At 38.0% G+C, this 11,611-nt stretch overlaps 1 protein-coding gene across 2 annotated transcripts; it reads right to left on the minus strand.

The window, feature by feature from the left end:
- Positions 1-37: 37 nt before the first annotated feature.
- Positions 38-11,435, minus strand: LOC148673342 (uncharacterized). 2 transcript variants are annotated; one of them, XM_088629700.1, is made up of 9 exons: positions 11,007-11,435; positions 9,694-9,937; positions 8,289-8,365; positions 7,689-7,777; positions 5,736-5,853; positions 5,142-5,278; positions 3,315-3,475; positions 1,837-1,954; positions 38-1,414 (listed from the first exon to the last, which is right to left on the minus strand). In XM_088629700.1, exons 2-9 carry the CDS (start codon positions 9,903-9,905, stop codon positions 1,148-1,150), a joined length of 1,179 nt encoding a protein of 392 aa, XP_088485826.1. In that variant the 5' UTR covers positions 9,906-9,937; positions 11,007-11,435; the 3' UTR covers positions 38-1,147. The 2 variants fall into 2 exon arrangements, with proteins under 2 accessions (XP_088485826.1, XP_088485828.1); XM_088629702.1 differs by having other exon boundaries at positions 11,003-11,435.
- Positions 11,436-11,611: the final 176 nt, after the last annotated feature.

Raw genomic sequence — 11,611 nt, forward strand, 5'->3', positions numbered from 1 at the left:
ACATTTCAGTAGATATTTTGTTTTCAGAATATAAATGTAAGAATGTAAAGTATCCAGCAAGTATCATTAACTGATTTATCCAGCACAGGGTTGTGAGAGACCCTAAACCTGTCCCTGTAAGCAACAGGAGCAAGGCAGGATACACCCTGGACAATCACAGGACACGTAAAGACACAGACATTCACAGTAGGACCAATTTTCCCAGAGGCTAATTAACCTACCATTATGTCTTTGAACTGTGGGAGGAAACTCAAAATAAACACAGGTAGAACATACAAACTCCAGATACATTAGATAGCACCCCGGGAATTGAACCCAGGGCCCCAGCATTGCGTGGCAGAAATGCTAACCACAGCCCCACTTGTATGTCTACTTTTTACTTTTTCTGTCTCTCCATGTTACAGTATGTCACGGCAATTGTGTGAAAGCCTGGGAGTACCATGCATACCAAATCTCCTGTGAGACATTTCACATGACTGATAGGTTTGTTAGAATTCTTCCCGATTTCAGGTGGTTCCACATGGCCTCAAATGGATTCATTTCTGGATCTTGCATAGGCACCACAGACATTTTAGAAGACCTGCTTCTACTGTGCCTTCCAAATCACAGTATCTGAATTCACAATCAAAGATCAAACATTTGTGTTCGATGGAAGACATTTCGGTCCTGCTGTACATAATGATATTTTAAAGACAAATCTTGTAAGATGGTGCAAGACAAAGCAGCTTTTTATCCCAACATTCTTTGGGAGGACGGCTGTGTGATCCCTCAACAAGTTTGGAAGAGAGATTAAGGTCTGCAAACATATATTACTACCTGGTATTTCTTAACATGTCTCTTTCCAGGTAAAATATTTACCAGCATCCCTAACATAATACAAAGACAGGTGCTTAAATGGAATCTACAGTGACATGAAATGGAAACTTCTAATCAAGTAAAACAACGCTCTTCATTACCCTATATTTTCTTAGTGTTATGCAAATCCTTTTTATTTCCATTTTTAACTCCGTTCCTCGCATTAAGGAAAATATAACACATACATTTATTTAAAATAAAACCTATATAAAATACATTAAAAACATATATTGCCAACAAAATAATGTAAAAACAAATTGCACATCAACAGTTCTGCATACTTCTCCCCGAGTCATCCTACAGTTCTGTTTGCAAGTCTGGGTTTTTGTGGGCTGAAATAGATTTCCTTCAGGGCCAGCAGCAGTTTGAGAACAGGAGTACAAAGAGCAGTGAGGACAGGCACACTATAATACTGCAAATAAAAGAATAAATCCCGCACTGGAATGAGTCCAAACACACTAAGGGTCCCCTTGGCTGTTGGTGGAAGGCATCGAACTCTCCAGTAAGCAGCAACACTGTGATAAGCTTTGAGATCGAAGTCTACTGTAGCAAGATGAGCCTTTAATACAATAACAAGAAAATTACAATGATATCAAGGTGAGATTTTTTTACTACATTTATTCTGCATTAGAATTTCCACTTACTGTAAATATCAATATTCTAAATGACAATAAAATATTCAAAAGGACTTTATAGCAACAGCAGGCCATGAGTAAAACTTTCGCTTGCTTTTAAAGTTGTTTTTAGCCTCCATAATCATAAGTAGTGCCTTAATCAAAACAAAAAAAACAGTCAATCATCAACTCGACCAGGTTATCTTTGTTTCTCTCAGAGCTCTTCTGAGTGTCTTCAGTACAGATTATATGCTAACAAGCATCTCCTTAAACATCCGTTTAGGGTAGTCACTCACCTGCATTTAACACAGCTACTGTATGTCTCACTCATCTGTGCACTATAAATAAAATAACAGGCAGTCCTTACCAGCTCTTCCTGCAGCCTGTGTACAGTGACCTCAATGGAGTGTTCCAGGTGCTGAGAGGACAGGAGTAAGCTCAGCATCAGCACCGTCCAGGATGCTGTGGCAACCAGAAGAAGAACCCTGCAGTACCAGAGACATTAGAATGACTTGAGTCCATCTAAGCACTGACACCATCCATCCATTTTCTAACTCCTGTATCCGATACTGTGGTGCAGGGGAGTCGGAGTCTATCCCGCAAGAAATGGGCGCCAGTCTATCACAAGGCACACACACACACATAGACACAAACACATACACACTCACACCAGGGCCAGTTTTCCCAGAAGCCAATTAACCTACTGTACCAGTATGTCTTTGGGTTGTGGGAGGAAACTGGAGGACCTGGAAGAAGCCCACATGAACACAAGGAGAACATACAAAGTCCACACAGATAGAACCCAACATCTGGAATTGAACCAGATCTGCAAGGCAGCAATGCTAAGCACTGTGCCACATGCATTGACACTATTTTGTGAATAATGCTTTTCTGAACAGAGAGAGATCCTTTCTTTCAACCTTTTTAAAATGAGAAAATATTTAAACTTTCTTTAATCCATTCAGATGTGTTGAATCCTATGCAAATGAGAATTCACCTCAAATATTTTAATGAAGTTTCTGTTGTATTCTATCATTTGTCTAGAAATTTAGATTACTAATTAACTTTTAAAATGCTGTACAGTACAACTTTTTCCATAATGCACATTAAACAAAAGCAGTGAGGCTCAACATGTATATTCTAATTTGACTGTTAAGCACAGTACATAAAATCACTTTAAACATCACACTGCTAAAATCATTATTTTACAGTCAATATTCTTCGACAAGCTAATCAGCAAAATTAGTGCAGAAGCCTCTCAGAATCCTTCCTCATCATGTTTGTCCTGACTTGTCACAAAGTTTTCTGCGATCTACAGGTGAATGTGTTCATATCCATTTTGAAATGTTTTTCCTTTCCGCACCCTGAACGTCTGTTTTCTTATGTATCAAGAAATTCAAAGGCATAGACAAATGGATTCCATGATGTGCATTGTTACAGAAAGTGAATCAATTACACGTTTATTGTATGTTATAAAAAATTGGTTTGAAAAACAATATCAAAATGAAAGTAGTATTTCTTGAACAGAGAAGACTATGAATAGACCTGATACAAACTTTCAAAATACTCAAAGGAACTGATTAATTTAATATCTTCAGAATAAGGAGGGAAACACGAACCAGACGACAAAAGTGGAAACATGAAGTGTGGTGGGAGTGTGAAACAAGTTACCCATCCATGCTGTTGAAGCTAATTCCTTGGCTTCTTTCAAGAAACAGCTGGATTTATTCCTGGGATCAATACTTTACACAAACCTAAATAGGCTGGATAGGCCAATTTTCTCAATACGTTTTCAGAACTGTCTTAAAGTTTATATTCGGAGGAAAGGCGAGTCATGAATATTACCAAATCTTTATCCTCCGCGGTGTCAGTCTGCTTTTCTGAATCACATTATCTGCCAGATAGTAAAGCAGAGTGCTGATCGCAACAAAATACAGGCCGAGATAGAGAAGATAGGTGGCATGAGCTTGCAGAAGGTGGGTCTCAAACTGCCTCTGGATATCATCCTGAATGACATGGAAGACAAACATCAACACAACAGAGTGCATTTTAAAATGAGATAATGATCGATCATGAAAATAATTTCTAAACATAATGTAGCTTTTATATTTGGATTACAAGTAAGCATCATTAGCATTGGTTGTATACAGTATGTACAGCAAATAATAAAACCCATTTATCCTCTCCAAAGCAGCAGCTTTTTGTCAATATCTTCAGGATTACTGATTACCTCTTTCATTTCTGCAACACTATTTGATATGTCAGCCATAAATATTTATGCCATAAAGACAGGGCAGAAAAATGTTATAACTTGGTATAAACTTTATGTTTCTTAATTTGCCTAAATACTCCACCCTAATCTAATATTAGTTACAGCATCCCAGTTATAGGTGGAAAATTGTGTCATGCATTAACTGTATTTGTGATCAACTAATTGAGTCTGAATTCAGGAGCATCATTCACAGGACCACTGGAAACAAGAAAGGGTTGAGAATTGCAGTTGCTGACATGTAAGAGATAAAAGGGATATAAGGAACTGCTCTGGGATTGTTTCCCTTTATTAAAAGAGGAAGCTTGGTTGCATAGCTTCCTTGGCTGTTATGGGAGTCTGTGGAGACCTGGTGGCAGCAGAGGCTGTATAAGACCAGCATTTAATCATAATCACTGATTTATACCAAAACGTCAAGTGAAGCACAAAACCAGAGGAGGTACATCTTAAAAGTTGCATTACACATGGAAGATAATGCATATTGAAATAACTGGCCCATTACTTAATACAAAGATATTCACTTAGCACTGAGAATACTCCAAACAAATAAAAGCTATCAAAGCCCACCCCTTATGAAGCCATTATCATTTTTCCATAATACATATAATTTACAGGTGCAGAGTAGCTGGAGGTGCATGCACAAAATAGCTTACAATAGGTAAATGCTCCCTGGAATGCTGCCTGTCTGCTGAATATAAAACATGGTAGAAATGAGGAAAAGAGTTGCTGTTTGAATCAGGAAATTGTCTTTCACATGTAAGTTTATGTTTTGTAACTCTACTAAATTCAGTCCTGCCACAGAGATTGTGGCAGGAGAATAGAAGAATAATAGAAGTGTTATTTAGGAATATTCTGTAATCTTAAAACAGGATTATTGAGTGTCCATAAATCAGAAACCTACTGAAGGGGTTACAGGGCCTTCTGTAGCTATGTGAGAGAGCTGTGGAATGCCCTACTTACCTTACCCAATGTACATTTATTGTCTGGATCTTTGTCAATTTTATAATCCATCTTAAAACACGTTTTTAAACTTGCTTTTCCGGATTTTTACATTTAGAGCATCCTTCAAATGAGCTATTTTTTACTGTAGTTTCCTTTTTCGCAAGGTACTTTGTATCATGTTCAACCCTGACCAGCAAGGATAATTAACTCATCCATGACTGCTTAATAGTAATATTAGTCAATTGTAGCAGACATATTTCTTATTATAAGCAGCCTTTTTACAGCATTGTGTACTGTTTCAACAACTGGAAAAGGAGGATTATTAAGTAATGGTTTCTGGAATAAATGTATCACTTTCCAAAACAATGTACAAAGTCAAACCCATGGTGCCGTTTTTGCTGTTATATTCAATGTATGTACTTCTTTTGTACAGAAAGAAAAAAACTCCAGAACGTACTCACCAGCAGCTTCCAAAAATCTTTGTGCCAAGTGAGGACAGAGTTCTTGAGGGAAGATTCTGAGATGCTTATAATTGGATGTCTTGCAGAAAAGTCCTTCACCTGTCCCGTATAGTTGTGCAAGCTCAGCAGCAAGGGACCTTGTCAAGCAACAGGATGAGTTTCCATTGTAAATCACAGTGTTGTAGTTTTGTAAGATTTGAACACCTATATTTACTGTAAGAAAGCACTGCATACCTTCTTTCCATTGAATTTGAACAAGCACAGTGGTATATACTTAGTGTATAATGATGTCATATGTTACAATATCATATGTTATATGATACACATAAATGAAAATGCAAACAGTACTTTTTTTTTCTCTGTTCACACATGGATTCTGGACTCTGAGTTGCATCTAACAAGTCAATATATCCTAAATGTAGAAAGGTATTTACAATCACTCTTTCAAATCAAATCAAATCTCATTGTCTTCATAATATTACAAGCATTCATTGTAGAAAGAGGAAATGGCTCTCAATATTACAGTTTAGAAAACAACCTGCTTTTAATAAATCTGCTAATAGCAGGCTTTTCAACAAATGAAAATAGACTTACCATGTAGATATCTGAACACAAGAAAGACTGATAAAATCATCAGCACACAAGATATAACGAGAACAAAGCCCTCCTCTGCAGTCAGTCTCATGTTGTCCATTTCTGGCCACAGACTAACCTACACAACAAAAGACACTATGAAAGCACTTTCTTCATTTGTGACAAGAATATGTTCAATATGGAACAAAGATATTCAACACAAGGTGCTCTATGTTTTTGCAACATTACCTCATTTTAGATGTGCTTTTGGAGTCCTTTGCAGAGCACACAGAGACACAAATACAAAGCCAATTAACCTACTATTATGTGCTTGGACAGTGAAAGAAAACCAGAGCACTTTGTAAAAATGCACATAAACGCAGGAAGAACATACAAACTCCATACAGGGTCCGAGGGTTTCAGGACTGCGAGGCAAAAATACTAACCACTGTGTCACTGTGCTGCCCTAATCACAACTATGATTTTTAAAATAATTATGATAAATAATGATGATAAACATCCTATACCTACAGGGCAATAAATGTTTTGCTAAACTGAAATCTAGGGAAGAGGCAATAACTGCTAATTAAATTTTAAGAAGTGGTAAGGCATAAAACAGAAAAAACAGAATACTCTAAATACCATAGTAGGGCCAAAGTATTAAAAGGACTGAGCGCCAACAAGACTTCAATTTCACAACATCAGTTTGATTCTCATGTAATAAAAATGTGCCAATTGATCAATGTTTGGTTTCCAGTTTGAAATGATTGAAACCTGGCAAAAAAAGCATCCATACTTGTTTTGAGCACCTGTTTTGCAATGTTTAGTTAAATTTGGTGTGAACACACAATGATGATTCTTGATCTAGTGCCAGAATTCTGACTGACATTTTAATCTGTAGCTTGAATGCACTCCTATGAAAACAAACAACCTAATTCAAACCTTGTGACTAAGTGCAGAATAAGTTGCCAGGCTTTCAGATTCAAGCTGCACTGCCAACAGTTTGTTGCAGAACGGGGTAAACATTTGGCAGAACGACTCAGGTGGAGAAGCACAAAAGGTCAGGTGGTTTTCAAGAAGCCTGAAGCTGGCCAAGGACTGGTGAGCCTGGGTGTTAGCTCTTCCATTACCACCAGTTCTCTAACATTTTCTGAATGTTCTTTGTACTATAGCGCTGCAGTGCGAACTGATGAACAAATCAATTAATTTGCATTTTAGAGACTGCAAATATACCTTCTGTAGCTCACACATGCAGTGGTTGAATAATTATCAGGTACTGCAACATGAGAAGCAAATGTTACATTTAAACCCTCCTTCACAAAATGATTTCAATGTGATTAGTTCTTATCAAAAGCAGCCAGGTAGCAGAACCGGTCTTATCCGAACACTTAAGTAGCCCGTGCACAGAGGGAAAGGCACCGTTATCAAAGAAGAGTGGAAGAAAGGTCCTGAGCTCAATGAGCAGCAATGACCAGTAATGTAGAGTATAATAATATGTTTTAAAGATGGTGTCCGTGTATGGAGTCATTACACTTTAGTGCCCATTTTCTACATAAGGGGTACTTGCCTTCATGATTACAAACATACTTATTGTTATTATTACAACTGTGTAAAAGGATAGTTTACATATAGATTTATAAATATTCAGACACAATTTTCAGTATTCTGACTGCCTTGACAAGCATTCTTATTTAATGTATTATTTTGTTGTAGGTTTTGCATGTGACTTGCAATATACAGTATCAACCCAACAAAACTTCAAGACATGAGGATCCGAGTCCAGTTTACAGTGCTGCCTTACCTGAAATTACCTGAAAGATTTATGATTAATTTTTAAACAGGGAAAATGCGGTCAGTTTTATTACTGGTGGCTTGTAACGTTTGTATAATAAATGTGTTTAAAAAGAATTTTCCGGAAACAAACATATACACTGAAGTAAAATGAAACCTGTATCTAACTGCAGGTATACATACTCCTCCCCCAACAGCCAGCTTGTCCAGGGACTCTTTTGCCTTCTCGTGTTTCTCCTGAAGTAATTTCTGCTTCTCCTGCAGACTTGGGCCTGTTAAAGAGAACAGGGAAATTCCTTCAACAGACACAACGTTTTCTTTACTATCTCTGGAAACTGGAAATGAAAGACCTTCACAAAAAGTAAAGTGCCACACCCAAAAAAGGCTCCACACCCGAAACGTTGTGCTTCTTTTCTTCTCTTTTCAGCATGGAATAAACCTTTACTTGCTCCCTTGCAGCCTACGCATACTGACGCAGCTATAGTACCTACCTGAACTACTAGATTATAACAAATACATTTAAAATAAACATTTTAATTTGGGGAAAATATTCTTGCCTGCAATTTGTACTGGATGACACATAAAAGGTTTTCCTAACTTTTCTTGATCAATTAACAGCAAACAGTTCTGTTTATAAATGAAGCAGACGGTATTTTCATATCTCTGGTTGTGAGCTTTTAGTGACATACTATTCATAATTATATGCTTAATTCTAGCACAACTGTGAATAAATTATTAATCCATATATAACTTTTTGCAAATGTAAATAACAAATATACATACCTGGAGTCATTCTCAACATAGCAAGGCTGGGACTAACAGACTTCCCAGATAAATTGTTGCTGGATTCCACATTGGACCTTAAAAAAATAATTAAATTAATCACAAACTAAACATACAAGGCACTAAAAGAATGAGCATTTTTCCTGTGAAGAGGGTAATCCTGAAAGTGAGTAAGAACAAGTTACTCACCAAGCATGACCTCATTCTAATAGTTCTTATTAACATTTCCATAAATAATAGAAGTATAGAAGTTAGACATGTTGGCTTACAATAAATTGGTTCAACTTTGTTATCGTTTGTATGGATGGGTGCTACATAAGCAATTTTCCAGTCAATTGACATTACAATGTCTTCGGTAACTGTTGGAAGAGTTTTGTTAGTGATCAATTAAAAAAATGCCTTGCTTCCTTAAATTGGTAGAATACTATCAGGCCCTGGAGATTTATGTAAAAAGCTTCCACTGTCGGTAACAGTTCTACAGTACCTCTTCAAGGCTAATACTGCACTGTTTCTTACAGAACGTTATCCTTGCTCACTCCGAGTCATATTACCAATTACCTCCTTGGCAATCACCCTAGACAAATATTAATTAATTAGCCATTTCTCTTAGATACCTTACTTCATCCCTTAGGGTTCTTTAGTGTACCTGAACCAAGTATCTTTATTAAACACTTGCTGTTTCAAAACACATGACTTTGTGTTTCTAGTGTTATAAACTGACTATATATGCCCCCCCAGTACAATAATACTTCAATACATCCAACCATTTTTAACCTCTTCATTCAAATCAGTGTTGAAAGAAAGCTGGAGTCGATTCTGAGAACAAGGCAGGAGACACCCTGGATGGGACACCTGTCCATCACAGGGTACACACAGACACAAACACACATCCACACCAGGGCCAATCATCACTGAAGTTACCAGTATATCCAAGATAAGATCACTTTACTTTCCTAATTTCTTGTATTAGGAATTTGTCTTTTCGCATACACCAGCTTGCTCTCCGTGAGACACACAGACAGGGAGAGAAGCCTGGGGTCAGAGCACAGGATCAGCCATTTCTGCAGCACCCCTGGAGCAGTTGGGGTTAAGGGCCTTGCTCAGGGGCCCAACAGAGCAGGATTCCTCGGCCGGCTGCTGGATACGAACTGGCAACCTTCCAGCCACAGGCGCAGATCCGCCACCGCACCACCCGATGTTTGTCTTTGGACTGTGGGGGGAAACAGGAGCACCTGGCAAAAACTCATGCAAAAGGGGGAGAACGTACAAACTCCACGTAGATAGCACTCCAGATCCAGAATTGAACCCTGGGCCCCAGCACTCTGAGGCAGTAATGCTAACAACTGTGCCACCATGCTGCCCCCCAATTCTGGAATGAAGAGGCACAACACAAAGATATACTTACATAAGGTTTGCCTGTGTCTTCAATACTGAAGGGGTCACTGAGCGCGTTCGGGTGTCAAAGATAATGGTCTTGATGGGCGTTTCAAAATTTTCCTTTGAATCATCGCTGTTAAGAACTCGCATTTTCTTCCTTTCCCTGAAAAGCCCAGTGGGAACCTTCCGTGGTGTACTGTACAGCTCTGGAGACTTCGAGGGTTTGAGAGGAGGTGACATTTCAGTTTATTGGCCAACTCAAGTGTGCTGAGCTGAAAAATAAACAATGGCGTATAAACGTATGCAAAGTGTGCAATGAAGGAGCCCAACTGCTTAACTTTTTTCAGTTTTCATGGTAAGACAACTCAAGCAATCTCAGAGGTATTAGCACAATTATCAACACCTCCTTGTACACTGTATTGCAGATTTCAGTATCCCCCTCACAAAATGTTTGTATCCCGTAACATTAATCAAATCAAATCAAAGTTTATCAAATGCACAACAATACAGCGTGCAGCAGTAGTTGCTGGCAATGAAATGTATGCAAAGGATCTGTGGCTAAGTTAATCATAACCCTAGCGCCTTCTATGGTTCAGAGTTTCGGCCAGTGGAATAACGTCTTCTGAAGTTTAAAACACCCGTATAATTTACTACTCTTGCTTCATGGTAACAAAAAATCCTCCTGTTGTCTTTTCTTGTGTGCCTCTATCTCAGTGACAGAGATGTTGTGAGGAGACTGTGAGGGGACGGGAGTGCTCATACAAGACACTACCATTCGAAGTCACAGTGTAAAGCACAGTGATTCCGCACTTTCCGTAAAATTCCGAAGAAACCCAAATGAGCCTGATGAGCGAAAGGCTTCCTCTCCTTTGTAACTTGCCACCTCGGGACTAACTGCAGCGATTCAAGGAGTATAAATTCTCATGGTACAACCCCACAGTGTTATACAGTTTGTGCTTGTACACTTGCACACTGCATAGCAATTAACTATTTCGCAGAGCATATTCAATAAAACGTAAAACATCCACGTTTAACAGCGTGTGCATGTTAACACCATGAAATCCGAATTAACCTGGAGGTTCTATAATCGTTCTTCAGCATGCACGACCGAAATACAGTAGCTCGTTTTTAGTTAAGATGACATTTTACACAGAGGCGTATTTTTTGTGAACCAAGCTTCTATGCATTTCCCATTCAGTGCAAACAATAAAAGTATATAAAAGACATAGGTGCACAGGGTACAACCACAAATTTGAGTGTTAACTTAAAATTCTGATTGATTTTATATACGTTTCGAGTCACATAACATACGGAGCAAAAAACCTACAGTACCTTACCTACCATGAAACCTCATCTAAAACCCTTTTTCTATAGTCTTTAACTCTGCAATTTTTAAAATTGCCTCTCCACAGACACGATTAGTTGCAAAATCATCTATTTTAATGAACTATCCTTTGAGCTGCACTGGATTACTCCAGTCTATTCAGTCTGCTTCGAGATACCACTTTAAAAACATTGAGCACAAGCGATGATTGGGCGTTTCTAACACCAGCAAAGCGGTAATTGGGTAACCCTGACGTCACTCAGTCTTGGATGATACAACCAGATCCACTTTAAGAACCAATACTGACCTAGATACCAACTCCAGCTATGAATATGCGCTGTATTTCTGCAATTATTGGAGAGTATATGTAAAGTAAAGGGAAAAAAACAGCTTCACTTTATCTATAACGGACATAAAATGTGTAGCATTAACTATTTACAAAAAATATAGATGAATGCATAGTTTCTTACTATTGATGCTGAAGAGACGAATATTTAAAGATGCAGTATGGATGTAGATCTTGAAGCGTTGTTGAAGTTATTACTAGGATATTTATAATCACCTTTTTGGATGTGTTAGTTTGTGTCATTTTTTATACCTAAGACCAGAAAACTGGGGTTTC

Source organism: Lepisosteus platostomus, chromosome 4 (genome assembly GCF_059453375.1).
Source record: "Lepisosteus platostomus isolate fLepPlt1 chromosome 4, fLepPlt1.hap1, whole genome shotgun sequence".
Lineage (NCBI taxonomy): Eukaryota > Metazoa > Chordata > Actinopteri > Semionotiformes > Lepisosteidae > Lepisosteus > Lepisosteus platostomus.